The 16,789-nt window shown below is 32.5% G+C and overlaps 2 protein-coding genes across 2 annotated transcripts in view; both read left to right on the top strand.

Moving 5' to 3' along the window:
• Positions 1-1,895: 1,895 nt before the first annotated feature.
• Positions 1,896-16,789, top strand: part of LOC128174120 (uncharacterized) — a 49,949-nt gene continuing 35,055 nt past the window's right edge. The window contains exons 1-3 of the mRNA XM_052839753.1: positions 1,896-2,221; positions 7,231-7,321; positions 7,657-7,836. Coding sequence (XP_052695713.1) covers positions 1,931-2,221; positions 7,231-7,321; positions 7,657-7,836 — 562 coding nt within the window. The 5' untranslated portion in view covers positions 1,896-1,930. The remainder of the gene's footprint in view (positions 2,222-7,230; positions 7,322-7,656; positions 7,837-16,789) is intronic.
• Positions 10,585-13,734, top strand: LOC128171653 (uncharacterized). The gene is made up of 2 exons (XM_052837434.1): positions 10,585-10,854; positions 12,471-13,734. The coding sequence occupies exon 2, from the start codon at positions 12,479-12,481 to the stop codon at positions 13,451-13,453; it is 975 nt and encodes a 324-aa protein (XP_052693394.1). The 5' UTR covers positions 10,585-10,854; positions 12,471-12,478; the 3' UTR covers positions 13,454-13,734.

Genomic DNA, 16,789 nt, shown 5'->3' with positions numbered 1-16,789 from the left:
ATGCTTAATTTGAATCTTATTTTGTTTTCACCTTTTACAGGGCCCATAAGTGCTCTTGTCCTTACCTGCTAATAGATTTATATTGGTAGTTTATTAAGGATATAGAATTTAACAAGTGGTTGCAACATTCAATTTTACAATGTATCAGTCTCGAATGAAGTCTTCTTTTCGTAAGGTCTATGATCGATACAGCAAATACAATCTTCAAATGGGTCGCATGCTGACTGACAATTTTCATATATGTTCTTATTGTAAAACCATAATTATTCTCTAAAATGACTAAGGATTTTCCGTTTTCGCTTTCCCGATTACGACAAAGAGCACACGGCGGGTGTGACTGGTCAGCAGAGAATGCTCACTCCTCAATGGCACCTGATCATATCTCTACCTTTTTAAAGGTCTGTGTTTGCTATGTTCCTACCTCTATTTTTTGAGAGGTCTGTGTTTACTCTGATTATGTCAAGTATTTGTCCTTTGGATTTGTATCAAAACCTTGCAATTTCCAACGCTTGATATAAAATAAATGATAATCTAATGTTTATATACGTTGAATTATACAATTACTTTTAATACAACAAACGATAATTGCATGCTCATATCTATCCTGAGGTCTTACGTTCATTTAAGAAAAAATAACTTTCACATAATTTCAATTAACGTGGCTTATAAAATGCCAAAATTTTCGACGAATTGAACAGAACGTGGATTTCCACGTATCAATAATGTATCTCCTTTATGAGTCACGCTTAAGATTTGCTCGATGTGTTAGCATCTAAAATCATCCACATTATCAAAACAGAGATACATACCTTAAATTGTTATGAGATTTATATGACCCGATTTTACATTTCAGAGTAAACAAATTAAAGAACCGAATGGAACACTCTACAGTTTTTGCCAATTAAAACAAGCACCTAGTGTACCGAGATTTTAAGATTTCTCGACACCCAGGAAATTCTAGAAAATATCACACAGTAGCTATGACAGAAATGAGCAATGGAAATGTTGTTTCCATGTAATTTACGGTGTAAATTAATGCTTATCTTTATAAATTTATTCCACATGCAATAAGCTTCCAAAAATACAGTCTGCGTTCAACCAAGATTAGATCGATCGATTATTGTCTACTACTTGACAAAATTGTATCCACTTAAAGATAATTTGAAATTCTGTTTCATGATGATTTAGGCATTTTGTTCATTAACAACATTAAAAATGAAAACCTGACAATAACAAACCGTCAACCATTTCAAAAATCCATAAAACGAAACACAAATTCAAAGCAGAGCAACACGAATTCCAAAAAGATACAGGTATGATCAGGTTTTAAGGAGAAGTGAGCATACTCTGCTGACCGGGACCACCCGCCGTAATCGGGAAAAAAACGGAAAAGTCTGTAAACAAACCAAGAAATTTCCCTAAGTTCTAAGTAGCATTATATATTTTATTTTAATTTATTAACGTCATGTGTAAGACACACTTAATCTCGAAGTGATTACATCTAGTCATCGAGCAAAACATCATAAAAAATAATATTTTCTAGGTTTTTAAGCAGTTGATCAAGATCTATGAACATTGGCATTCAGTTTCATTTTGTTCATTTCAAAGCAATTTTGTGATGAAGCAATAACGTTGAAGTTTTCTGGATTGATAACCTTTAAAAATATGATGTTAGAGTGATTGAATATATTGATTTAATTAAATTATTGAACATTTTATGTCAAGTATCACAGTGGTTACTTTACAGCTTCAATTTGATAAACTATTTCGAATGCGAACAAACACCAGACATGCTGTATAAATTCGGCGATAGTTTTATATTCAATCTATAGGCTATCGTTTGGTGCAACTTTTAAGAAATATTCGACATACGTTGTGTCAAGTGAAAAAAAAAATGCATCGACTTTACGATAGTCTGCCTCTCAGTTTAATGATCTGCTTTGCACTTTTGCTCATCACTTGCTGTTTTGCTAACCTTCGACATGGCTACTCGATGCTAAAGTACGGACACAAACTGGACAGAAGGATGATAACTTCGTATGATAAATTCAGTATTTTGGATTGCGTGGAGGATTGTTTGAGAACCACACGATGTCGGTCCATTAACTACAACCAGGGAGCCCACTTCTGTCAGACAAACTTTGAAACTAATGTTTCTTCACCAGAGCTGTACTTAGAGAAACCAGGGTGGATATATAGTGCAAGATCAGACTGGGATAAGGTAAGACGATAAATATATTGATCGAAATGAAAGTTATAGACACGTTAAACAAAAGTATAAAATATGATAAGTAAGTAAATTAAGGTTAGGTAAACAGGAATTCACAGTCCAGTGTAAGTTTCCCAAATTTTTATTAAAATAGAAAGTGCATATGATTTGTGCAGCAATTCTTAAAGTTTTAGAATATTTTTCTTAATAGTATGCATATGAAAAAATAGGATATTGCCATGCGCCAAACGCTGTTTTGTTGATGTATTTCCAAAATTTGAGGGGTAAGGAGCATGGGATCATAATATGACGTCATTATGTGCATTAGCTTTGATATGATTTTGGTACTGAATATGTATAAGAAAATAGATTTATTGATTTTTTGTTTAAATGATAAACATCAAATTCATTTTGACTTGCCTATTTGCGTAACACATATCTGTACATAGCCAAATTAACTCTCTTGCGCATGAGGTCATATCGTATGAAGAAAAAAGAAATGCCTTTTACACATCGCTTGGAAATCATTGGGGAAGCATTAGCATGCACGTGTATTTATTTGACCGACACATAAAACTAAACATTGCAGGTCAATTATAAAAAGAGTCATACTGATTTTAATTAAGAATCAAATACAATTATATGGAAAACTTTAATTACTACGAAGTTTTTTTACGAAAAAAGAGATAAACATGTATGTGAATATTTGGTCAAAGGAATGAGTAACGTCATCCCATTTGCAGGGTTTTCATACTGTAAACGAAAGACAGGACGGGCTATGTTTTACAAATTAAATAGGTTTCTCATTGGCTTCCAGTGTACTTGCGATATGACTGCTGTTCGTCTCTAAAGGAATTTTGTACAAAGAAAATAAAAACAAGTGTGAATTTGCCTTCTCGTTCGTTGGCTCTTTAGTTGATTAAACTGAATTTAAATTTTAAACAATGCATTGTTAGCAAAATGTATAATAGATTATACATTTTGGAAGACTTATATATCATATAATATATACACTCTTATCGATTGAAGAACCAAGTTTAACGTAAATGTTCATGTTTTCCGGCTTAGTTGGAATCAGGCTTGGGGTGAATAACATTGTAAAATAATGCTTTACATTACCACTACTTCATTAGGGCATTAAATTACCATTACTATTACTTAATTTTCCTAAAGTAATGCATTACATTACCATTACATGAGTAAAGTAATGCATTACCATTACTTTGTGAAAAGTCAATTAGTTTTAAAAAAGTGATTTAAAAAAATAAATGAAGAGTTTTTGTAAATGTTTCATAAATAAAACATGCTTAAAATATTTACAGGTTCATTTTCATGTTTACTATCAAGTTCAAATTTAATGACTTATACAATATTGCTGTTGCACTTGTAGTTCTCAAAGTAAGGTTGGTCCCGTAACATTTACACGCTTATGGCGGCGTTGACAATCTCTGTTATTTATGTCTCTGATTTTCGGAGTATGATTTTTAATGAAATCGTAATTCCTGTAGGTGATGCACGAATTAACACAAAAAGGTAGTAAGTGGCGAACGGATTTATGTTTACCTATTAATTTTGCATGAATCGCAAATGAAGAAAATCGTGTCAGATAAGTCGGTCTTAAAAATCAAAATGGCGACCATGACAAATCTTTTTATTGTCAAAGTTCTTAGAATCTTATTGTAAAAAAAATAGTTCTAACGTCAGGTACCTGTGTTTGTTATCGGTAAACAAATGTTTACTTTGTTTGTTAATTCAGAAGTTTTAGAGTTTTCATAAAACGTTTATTACAGATACCGTCCGACTTGTGGATTTTTTCTCGGATCACAAAATTGAATAAATCTAATGATTAAAAGTATCTACTTTGATATAGTTGTTTGATTTTCCCGGTTAGTAGTAATTTTTAAAATTTTTCCTTGGGGTTTTATTTTACATAATATACCGTTGTGTCAATTTTCTACAATTATGAATGCCGGGATATAGTAAAATTTAGACAAAGTATCAGACTATTGCCAAAAAGCCGAATTAACATTGATTGTAACAAATAATTCAAACTCTAAATTTTGGAAGCATATTCGAGGAAATCCAGGACAACAAATTCAAACTTTCAAGACCCCATCTTTCAGTACTCTCAGTACTTTGATTAGATATCTGAGAGACAATCGATGAAATACTAAAACTGAGAACATTTATAATGGTTACATGTACATGACATATGGTCATTTTATGTTAAACCATTTTTAAAGCAATATGAACTGTATTTTTTGTAATTTTATTTTGCTGCATAAACCTGCTAGTATGATAAATATCCAATGAACTTGAACTTTTATGGTAAATAAGGTTTGTAAAAATCATTATTTTTTGTTAGAAGATTTTTCTTGTAAAGGATATTTAGAAAATCAATTATTGTACTGGACGACAATAGTTCAATTTTGCTCCAATTAATTCTTTTTATTGGCTTTTTCCTACAAAAATATATGTAGCGGAAATTTAAAAGAACCATAATGTTTTGTTATTTATGTAGAAAATAACATTTTCGTTAAAAAATGAACATGATATTTGCAGCTCATATTGCTTTAATTTACTGTTTTAGTGGGTTTTTTATGTTTAAATCGCATTTTAGCATATTTCCATCTGCACTGAACCAAATCTATTTAGTTTACAGCCTAAAACCCATTTGATTTTATTATACTTTCATGGTAAATACTGAAATCTGATTGGTTTAGACGCAGTTGAAAATCCGTTCTATTATCCTTAGCGTTAGCAACATACTATGCAACGAGTAACACAACAAATTGTCTCATGCGCGTAAATTATGCGCATACAGTTCACTGTAGAACTCACGTCATTTCTATATAAAAGCAGTGAAATTTTCTCCAATATTAAGACATTCAATATAATAAAATAAATAGTGCCTGTTTGGGAGGATAACAGTTGAAATTGACACCCCTCGAAAACCATTGTCAACCTCCGCTTCGTTTTGATTGACAATGGTGTTCTCGGGGTGTCAATTTCAACTGTTACCCTCCCAAACAGAGACTATCTATATAATATAACATAAACAGCAAATGGACCAATATCCTTGTATTAAAAAATAATGAATAATTCAGGCAACACCATTCCTTTGCCATTCGTCATTCTGTCTATTCCAGGGTTTTGCATTAGATACTGTTCCTAAGGATTAATAGCCTTCGCAAACAAAAAGACATTTCATGTACATGTAATATTAAGCACACGCTATAAGACTAAAATTTAGTGTTTTTAAAGTTTACAGATCCGTATAGCCATGTTTCATAGATACTATTTTTAGGAAGACAGAGATTGTTAAATATATCATAGTTCCGCATTTATACCTCAGATATTTAGGACCTATATGGGTAATGCACTGAAGGAAACTAAGGCAGTATACATTGTACTTATACACTATCTTATTTCTAATTGATTTCTACAGTTTAACGGTGTAGAAGTGCAGTCCCCCCATAGTAGCTTCTTTTCCCTCCTTTAAATATGTTGTATTGTAACCTCCCCGCGGGGTAGCTACTATATAGTAGTTTCTTCCTCTAGTAAGGTTTCTCCCTCCATTTTTTTTAGTTTAGATTTGATAAAAACCTTTATTGGAAATAAAGAAAGGATTATAATCAATGTTCGGACATCCTTAGATATATTTGCATTTGTCTGTTCAAGTTAAGTTTCGTTTGACCAGTTTGTTAATTTTTATAAAAAATGTTGAAAATTGAATACATGTATCATGGATTACTAGTTAATAGAAATTAATTTAGGGAATTTTCCCATATTCCTTTTAATTTGAAAAATATTTATAATTTTGTGCTCTGAACTTGTAGATGAAAAATGTTTTGAGTTTTTTTTTCAAATAAATATCACATTTCTATTTGTTTATACAATTTTGTCCAGGCTAAACCCCTTTTTCTGTGGGAGAACTGAAAGATCCGCTCGTGCGCAATAGTGAGTTCAGACCTAAACACATATTTATCGAGGCAAGATGATTGATATTACCTAAAAGACGAGTCACATACAAGTGAATGAAAAAATGACATTTATAAAATGGTAATAATTAGAGTGGGTATGGAATATTCTTTGTTCCTAACTATGATTTGATATAAGACTTATTGATTTCATATTTTGGAGTTAGATGTAAAATTGTATATAATTATGCACACATGTGTAGAATTTGAAATCAAATTAATCCTTATTTTTTTTTTTTATTCTTAATTCATTTGAATTCATGTTGAATTATATAAGACGAACAAGCACGTAGCTTTGTTTTTGAGGAAGAGAGCCACTCATTCAAAAAATCTTGACAAGAAAATTTTTTAAAAAAAGTAACTTTTCCAAATTGGTGAGAATTGAAGATTAAGAAATGAACAGTGAACAGGTATAATATAAGACCCCTTCCCCCAACACGAATTAAGATTTAATTCCATATCTGTATATTTTATAAAGATCTGCGTAAAAACAAGTGTGTGTGTGTGGAGGGGGGGGGGGGGGGAGTAACCCCTTTGCGACCACCCCTCGTCTGAAAATACTAGTACGTGCGTGAAGAAGTTGTACATGTAAATACTAAAAAAAATAATCAAAACATCTTTGATTTGTCTTCGGTGCTTCATGGTTTCTTTTTTAGAGATATATAATTTTACTGTTATCTTTATAGACAAATATAATACACCCGAGCGTTCGTCGTTACAAATTATTGTCATCAGAAGTAATTATTCTTTTGAAATGTAACATTTGTACGGTTTGTTTAGGTTTGATATTTAATGTTAAATGTATATGTTGTATTAAAATTAATACTATATAAGACCAGTTTCAGTTTTTAAATATTTAGTGGAGAAACAACTCATGAACATTAATAACAATGGCATAATGCATTCTTTGGTTTACAATTCATTGTGATAAAAATAGCAATTATCCAGAAAAAGTGCATAATTTTATTAAAGTTTTGATACTGACAATATTTCAATCTTAATGATGTTAAATTGTTTAATTTTTTTTTTATAATTTGACAGGAGATAGCAGGAAGTTGTTCACTGTCAAACTGTTCTATAAACGAGAAATGCATCCCAACGCCTTTTGGAGAGTTTTCCTGTATCTTGTCAGGTATACACAATGTTTTTATTTTATTTCGATTTATTATTTAATTTAAAATATCATTATATAATTGTTATTTTATTTATTATATTTATTGATTTTTTTGATTTTTTTTAATGCAAATATGTAAATGGTATTATTATTTTATTTAAAAATCACAAAAACGAGATTCAAATATTCATTGAAGCAAAAGGAAAATAATAAACAATATTGACAAGTACCAGAACACGGGAAAAATTAAATCTCACTGATTTTGGGTGAATAAATTATTTCACAAACAGTTTCTATCAAAATCATAATTAAATTTAACTTATAAGAATGTCATTGGAAATATCAAATTTTAGATTGCGGGGTTCCTTCAGATGACGGGTTTTCCTTGAAAAAAGTAAAAGAATGGGATGCCATAGGTATAACAAGAGGGATCCATGTAATTTGTATGGAAGAATTTGAACAACGTGGTTCTGAATTGTTTATCTGTAGATCCGACGGATCATGGAAAACAGACCTAAACTGCACTTTTAAAGGTAACTAAGAAACGTATTTTATATGACAGAATTTATTTTCTGAATGATTGATGAATTTTTGAGTGTATATATATATATATATATATATATATATATATATATATATATATATATATATATATATATATATATATATATATTAGAAAATATCAAAATTCACATGGTAAAATTTACTCTTTTTTTTCCAATGCTATATGATAGTTTATATGTAAAGAGAGATCATGTTTTGAAAGGTTTGCGTTAAAAGATGATAAATAAGTTGACTTTTTAGCCTTTTTAGAAAACTGTATGTGCAATTTTGTATTTCTATTGATATTATGAATTTATACTTCCTTTGTTTTGAGTTAACTGTGAGTAAACGTAACAAATAAAATGTGTCCAAACAAGTCTAAAAACACATCTGTCAAAAATAACAGAGTATCGTTTTAAAACACGGTAATCAAATTCTTCCAATTACTTTGATTTTACTGTGGGTGATCATGAGTGGGTGTGTGTGTTTTTTTCTGACTTGAAGGTTTTAATTGTTGTACGTGTTTATCATTTTTTTTCTAAGGGTGTTTTTTTTTAACTAAAACAATAGCAGGATGTTATGAAGACATACCAAATCGTGTGTTAGAAAACGGACCCAATTACCTTACCAAAAATGGTGAAATATACTGCAAACGTAAATGTATAAGTCTTGGAGAATTCAAATATTTTGGGCTTCAGGTATGGATTAATATAAGACGAGTTAAAGAATTTAACATTATGCAATTTTGTTACATTATCATTTGATTGACATTGTAATTGTATAATCTGAATATAGTCCATGTGTTTATGATTAATAGATATTTTATTTTACTAGTTTGTTTGCCGATCCGGAAATGATAGATACTAAAGATTTTTTTAAGATAAGAAAAAAAAATCTTTAAATAGCTTGATGAAATCTTAACTTATTTTTAGAACGGGAATGAATGTCATTGTGGAACGCAGGTCCGATTCTCTCCAAAGTTTTTGCCTTCCAATGAATGCAATAAGCTATGTAGTGGCAATACTGTGGAGACGTGTGGTGCAAGGTGGAAGATGGAAATTTTTCCAATATAAAGCGTTTTATGTCTTCGTTTGGGTCATTGATGCTTCATAAATACATAAAACTTTACAGATTCTATTTTTTGCATCACATATTGAGGCAGGCAAATGTATAACATAAGGTTTATTATTTTTACATTTCTTTATTACATATAATAAGTATCAAACAATTAAATAAAATAAATTCATTTCTTGCTGAATAGGAAATAAGCTCTAGCCGACTGAGGTCATTTATTCATGTAGTTTCACCAAAGGTCAATAAGCTGTTGCGATGTACTGACCATTTGCTGTTAGGAACATGCACATAATTAATGCATAAAACACCCTGATATTTGTTATTTGAAACGCAGGTCAGATTCTCTCCAAAGCGTTTATATGACAGTGAATGCAATCTACCATGCAGAGGCAACAACGATGAAACATGCGGTGTATCCTGGAAAATGGATATTTATCTCATATAAAACGTTACATTTTAATTGAGAAATCAGCTTTTACATTCAAGTTTATATCATGGACAAAATACATGTCTTTTTGTCTCATCGACGTTTCGTGAATACATGCATACACTTAAAAACGTAACACAAATGTTTTTCACCTTAAAGCTTAAGCTATTAGATGCAAGGTAAAATTTCTACATGCCATGATTACATTTAATAAGTATCAATAAGGAATAAAATGAACTTATTTCTTGCTTAAAACCTCACAATCGTCTGATTAAATATTGAGGTATTTACACCTTAATCAATAACCCTTGGTGATATTCTGGTCATTGAAAGCCGTTTCAGGAATGGAAAATTATGAATAATACATGGAATGTAATTGTTTCAATTACATTGTATAGCTGCTTTGTTTATACATTTTGCCATATTTCCCGTTACTTTTATTTCTTTTTTTCATATTGCTTTTTTCATATGAAAACAATTGCTACCAATAGAGAGAGTGTAAATTCATCATGCCCTATTCTTTTGCTATTGTTGTGCAGAATCTTTTTCTCCACGTTCTTGATGTTTGTCAGATCCTGCAAACAATTGTTTTACGCTATGCTGCTTTTTTGTTAGGTTTAATAGTTTATTTGAATTCATAATACTGGTATGTGCTAATCGATGCAGATATTTTATCCTCATAATAAGTGGAGGTTTGCTGCAACAGAAAGATAACTCGGATATTTAATCTGGCATTAGAGACAAGTTTCTATTGCATTTCAGACTCTCAAGAAATTGAAAGAAATTCGTGAAAATTGATTTCATTTACCATTTTATTTAAGTTACTCGTTTTGAAAAAATAAAAGTATATCATGACAATAATATGCAACTTTGCTGTAACTTTTAAAAGTCATAAAGCAAACGAATTAACGTTAAACACAAATAAATAGGATCAAGTGCCGTTTTTTCTGCTTTTTGTTTAAGTAATGATGAAACTCTTTTTTTACCCATCATTTTTAAATTTGTTTATAATTTAACTGAATAGTTTAATTTTTTGGCATCATGAATTTAATTTTTTTTCTATTAATCGACATATCAAAGGAAAAATTGACCGGAAAACTTTATCAATGCGCGTCAATCTTTTCTTTGATACGTCGATCAATAGAAAAACAATTATTAAATGCATTTCTTATCATTTAATAAAACATTTTCAAATCATAAAATTTGATGTTTCATTGATGTACACATGTTACAGCATTATTGTAAATAATAGCATTTATGTAAATTGTGATATGTTATTTTTATGCCAGTACCAAAAATAAAAGTCTAGTCATGATATAATTGTAATTCTAATATTTGAGTATTTTTGAGTATTTAGCTGATCTTCTTTAATTGTCTACATTAACCAATCAGAGTGCGGCGTTTAGTCGCGCGATGTTTTGACTACGTCATTTTAACTGTCAGCTGTCAACAAGTTTGTAAATACCGCAATCAATGTTTTTTATAAGTTGGAACTTTTCGTAAAAAAGTAAGTTTTTGTTTGAGATAATAATATCTCTAGTGGTGATTTAATTTCCCCGAGGCAGGCTCCGTCCAGACAATGGCGATAGATGTTTGTATAATCGGACATTCGTTCATTCGCCGTTTACAGGAATATTCGGCTAGTGATATTACATTACATAACCTAAAACTCGACCAGGAATTTTTCAACGTGTACTTCCGAGCAAAAGGAGGTCTTACTTTCGAACGACTCTCACGATCTACGGAATTTCTTAATTTCCTCAAACCTCCCTCTGTGTGTTTCATCCAGTTAGGTGAAAATGACTTGTGCCATGCGGACCCACGAAAAGTGACTACCGATATTCTGTCATATGCGGAATACCTCAAGGAGGGGGTTGGTATCCCTACAGTTATCATAGGGCAACTACTTAGACGTCAACCATGGGCCTCTCGGACATCCTTCAATGATGATGTCGTGACTGTGAACAAGCAGCTCAAGTCAGAGACTGAAAAGCTTCAGGGAATTCATTTTTGGTCTCATCGGGGTTTCTGGGCGGACCTGACCTACCTGGGGAGAGATGGGGTCCACATTGAATCTGGTTCTCGTCACATGAAGAAATACCTTCACAACATTAGAATAGCTGTCCTTCAACATTCAAGATAAGCAGGCTGGCATATTTTTATTTTTCTATGAGCTAAATTGCATTCATAGTGTTCAATATATTCACAGGCATATGCATTAAATTTACAATTAGCCTGTATGTGTATAAAGAATGTTCATAGTGAAAAGTCAAAAACAAAGTTTATGCACATGAAGAGTTGCGTGTACTATTTTTCTGGTTCACATGCAAAGTCGTGTGTACTATTTTTCTGGTTCACATGCAGAGTCATGTGTACTATTTTTCTTGTTCACATGCAGAGTCGTGTGTACTATTTGTCTGGTTCACATGCAGAGTCGTGTGTACTATTTTTCTTGTTCACATGCAGAGTCGTGTGTACTATTTGTCTGGTTCACATGCAGAGTCGTGTGTACTATTTGTCTGGTTCACATGCAGAGTCGTGTGTACTATTTTTCTTGTTCACATGCAGAGTCGTGTGTACTATTTGTCTGGTTCACTTGCAGAGTCATGTGTGCTACAGTATATTTCTGGTTTACTGGTTCACGTGCAGAGTCGTGTGTACTAATTTTAATTCACATGCAGAGTCGTGTGTATACTAATTTTGACTCACGTGCACAGTCATGTGCAATATTGTTTCTGGTTCACATGCAGAGTAATGTAGACTATTTTTCTGTTTCTTACTCATGGTCATGTTGACTTTTACTAATGCACATGCAGAGATTCTTTTATATGTGCTTATGCAGATTCATGCACACATGCTTAATAATGTGTATTGTTACATGTATGTAAGTTTACATGTGAATCTAAAGATATACACTGTTTTGGCACAAGTCTTGATAATTTGTTTGTTTGTTTGATAACTTGTTGGGGTGTCAAAATTGTAATTATTCAAATAATAATTAGCTCATGTGCACCTATCTGCATGATTTGAGTGTAAATTTGTACACTCAATGAATAGTTGCATTAATTGTATATTGGGTACAATTTAGAAATTTGGTTTTATCAGTTATTAAATATTTTGTAGGCGTTACCATGCCAAAACGCAAACATCCTGTGGAGACAAGCGAAAGTACTAGAGCAAAACGTAAACCTCAGGCTGAACCAATCGATTACCAAAGACTTGCGCAAGAAATTGTTAAATTGCAAAATCCCAACTCTGATGCTTCAAGTAGTACAGTGGTACCCCTAGAAAATGCTGCATGTGCTACATATGCAAACACCGTCAATGAGTTACCTGCACCAACGACTACTTCTTCCTCTATGCAAGATAACCCTATATTGTCAGTAGTGTCTCAACTTTTAGAAAACACAGGTGAGCCAGTAGGCACAAACAAAGGTTTATTCAATGCTGATAACCTTATCTCTGTAACAGAGGGTATTCCTCTTGGTGCAACAATACCACAAAAGATAAAGGCAAAAATTTGGTCAAATGAATTTTTTGATTTAAGAGTACTATTGTCGCACCAAGATGAAGAACCTCTTACGCTGTGCATTACTCCGGGGGTCATTAATGTGCAGCATAGTTTAAAATCAAAAACCCCCATGTTCATCAGTCAGTGGACTGATGCCTTTCTTATCTTTATTAACATTAGAATTCAGAAACACCCATCAGAAGCTCCCCATTTATTAAAATACATGAGCTTTATTAGAGAAATGCAAAGACTGCATGGTGATGTTGCTTGGAGAACGTATGACGAATCTTTCAGAAAGCTTAGGGAGTCTTTGGCTGTAGATTGGCAAAAACCTATTGAAGAATTAAGAGGTAAATGTATTGCCATGTCCAACAAACAAAATTTTGGACAGCCCTTTCGTGGTAAACAACCGGGCAAAGTCCGCTTCTGCTTTGCCTACAATCAGGGTGGAAAATGTAAACTCTTCCCATGCCCATACTCCCATTCCTGTCAATTGTGCAATGGTAACCACCCAAAGCACAAATGCTCATCCTCTACCCAGCGAACACGGGAGGCTAGAAATTACAACTCCAGTAAATTGGGACAAACTAAATAAAGAATTAGATGGGTATGATCAAGATCTAAGATCTTACTTAGTGAATGGGTTTAAGAATGGTTTCTCCATAGGTTGTGTTTCTACGCCCAATGCCCCCTTTCCAAAAAATCATAGTTCTGCTTTGAAACATAGTAATGTTATTCAGGATCACATACGCAAAGGTTTATCTTTGAAAAGAATTGCTGGACCCTATGCAACTCCACCTTATTCTCAATTTGTCTCATCTCCTCTAGGCGTAGTTCCTAAGTCGGAACCAGGAAAATTTAGAGTTATTCATGATCTTTCTTACCCCAAAAAAAATTCAGTCAACAGTTATATACCAAAAGAATACTCTACAGTTCAATATGATACAATTGACTTGATCATACAACTAGTTCAAAAGTATGGAAAAAACTGCCTTATGGCCAAAACAGACATAGAGGATGCATTTAGAATCATTCCAGTGAACCCTGCTGACTATCATTTGTTAGGATTTTCATGGGACAATGAATTCTATTTTGATAAATGCTTACCAATGGGCGCGAGTAGTTCATGTCAGGTCTTTGAACGTTTGAGTGTTGCATTACAGTGGGTAATGCAGACAAAATACAAAGCTGGTGATATGTCACACATATTAGATGACTTTTACCTTATTGGGCCAGCTGATTTACCAAACTGCAAAAATGATTTAACACATTTTCTGTATCTTTGCAAAACTATTGGGGTACCTATCAAAATGTCTAAAACTCAAACGCCTACAAAATCAATTATTATCTATGGCATTGAAATTGACTCCACAAAAATGGAAGCACGTCTTCCTCTTGGAAAAGTTGAAAAGATTAGAACACATCTTTTGAACATGCAGAGTAGGGAACAAACCAATCTACGTGATCTTCAGTCTTTAATTGGTCTTCTTAATTTTGCTTGTTCGGTTGTTGTTCCGGGTCGTGCTTTCCTTCGTCGTTTAATAGATTTGACCTGTGGGGTGCAAAACCATGATGATTTGATAGACCTTACAGATGAAACAAAATCAGATATTGAAACATGGGTTTCATTTTTGGCCTCGTTTAATGGTAAATCTGTGTTTTTGTCTCAAAAATGGTTTTCATCAGATCATATCACACTCTATACAGATGCCTCAGGTTCTTTAGGCTTTGCAGCTATTTTTGGTTCAAACTGGTTTGTTTCACATTGGCGAGAAAATATGGAAAATTATCAAATTGCTATTAAAGAGCTCTTTCCAATTGTCTTGGCCATTGAGATTTGGGGTGAGGAGATGAAAAACAAAAAGGTTCTCTTCATGTCTGACAATTTAGCTGTTGTACAGGTTATCAATAAACAGACTTCCAAAGAAGTAACTCTTATGAAATTAGTACGCCGCCTAGTGTTAGCAACCCTAAAATGGAATATTCATTTTCGAGCAAAACATATACCTGGCAAATACAATATTGCAGCTGACAAATTGTCTCGTTTCCAGTTTCAGGCAGCCTTTCAATACATGCCTCAATTGGAACCCAACCCAACACTCATTCCAGAACCCCTGTTGGAACTTTAACTTTGCAAGCTCAGCAGCTTTTAGGTGCGGCATTATGTGACAACACAAAAAATGCCTACAAAAGAACATGGAATCTCTTTATTCAACACTTTCCAAATATAACTTCCATTCCTCTTTCACCTGCAATATTATGCAATTTTATTGCCTGTCTGTTTTCTCTTGGCTATTCCCCAAATAGTATATCTTCTCATGTTTCAGCCATAAGCTATGTACACAAAATTCTTAGCCTTCAAGATCCATCTGAAACATTTTTAGTTAGGAAAATCATACAGGGATGCCATCATTCTGCACCTAGTAAAGATTCCAGGTTACCGATTACAGGTCCCATTTTGTCAAACATGTTAAAATCAATGGATCTTTCTGTTAAAAATTTGTACACTAGGATTCTTCTGAAATCCATTTTTTTGTTAGCTTTCAATGCTTTCTTGCGTTTAGGTGAGATTGTGGTAAAATCCAAAACTGATCAGTGTAAAGTAATTCAAAGAAATGATGCTACTTTTGAAATGCTTCAAACAACACCTGTGGCTGTTGAAATTGTGTTAAAAAATTTCAAAACAAATAAAACACATGACATTTTTCAAATCCATCTTAAAGCATCAAATAATAAGGAAATGTGCCCCGTTCAAGCATTATATAATTACTTGCATACATTTGGCCACAAGTCAGGTCCATTGTTTCAATTTATGGGAGGTGAACCAGTAACTTATGCATTTGTAGTGAAAAATCTTACTAATATTATTGATTTTGTTGGTTTGAACCCTGCTTTATACAAAGGTCACAGCTTTAGGATAGGGGCAGCCACTCATGCAGCACATTTGGGTTATTCTGAAAACTGCATTCAAAAAATGGGAAGATGGAAATCTGATGCTATTCGTAGATACATACGTTTGTCAAGCTTTACATTTTAAATACATATAGCAAATGCTATGTATGTATATTTTTCTGGAAGGTTTTCACAGTTCAGAAGTTAACTGCTGTGTTAAATAATTGTATCTGATATGCATTGTTTGTGTTGTTAATTCAATGTATAGATTAGTTGTATGTCAAAATTCAATTCTCATCACAATTCCCTATCATTTGTCTTACATTGGACATTAGTCAAAGTGTGATTCATGTATAACATTTATCTATACTATGTGCATGATGTGGTTACACATAACATAACACAGGTCAGAAGTAAACTGATGTGTTTATGCCTGCTGTATAGTTTTTTAACCATTGTTTCTGTTGTTTGATTTTGTCATTTTAGTAACATGTGCCTACTGGTTCATCTGAAAATGTTTGATTACATGTCTATCTGTATTTTAAAACATGTTTGATAGTATAAAAACTTTTAACATGTATATTATACTGTCATATTAACACAGGGCAGAAGTCAACTGATGTGTTAATGCTTGCAAGGTTAAAAATAAGATGTCCATAGTGGTATGCAAATTTTTAACTGGTTTGGTTATACATGTATAGATAATCTGTGCCTTCATGATAGGTTAATATTTAAATTTCCATATAAGGCAGAGGTTAGTCATTGCCATATGTGTTGTATGTACTGCCATCTTTCATATTGTTGACTACCATGATCTGGCTAGTCCACCTTGTGTGGGGTCTTTTTGTGCAAACCTGCTGTTTGCTTTTGGTGGCTGTTTTTGTTCAACAATATGTTTGTTGTATGTATATTTGGTACATGTTGATATTGTATACATCTTTGTTTAATATGGGGGAGGTCATTTGCTCACCTTTTATAACTTACATTCAATGTCTGGTAATTGATATTATGACTGTTTGAAGACCTCCCCTTATTGCCT

This window comes from Crassostrea angulata, chromosome 2 (assembly GCF_025612915.1).
Source record: "Crassostrea angulata isolate pt1a10 chromosome 2, ASM2561291v2, whole genome shotgun sequence".
In the NCBI taxonomy this organism is placed as follows: domain Eukaryota; kingdom Metazoa; phylum Mollusca; class Bivalvia; order Ostreida; family Ostreidae; genus Magallana; species Magallana angulata.
Note: the sequence above shows the minus strand (reverse complement) of the source record. Positions and strands in the feature narration are given on the sequence as shown.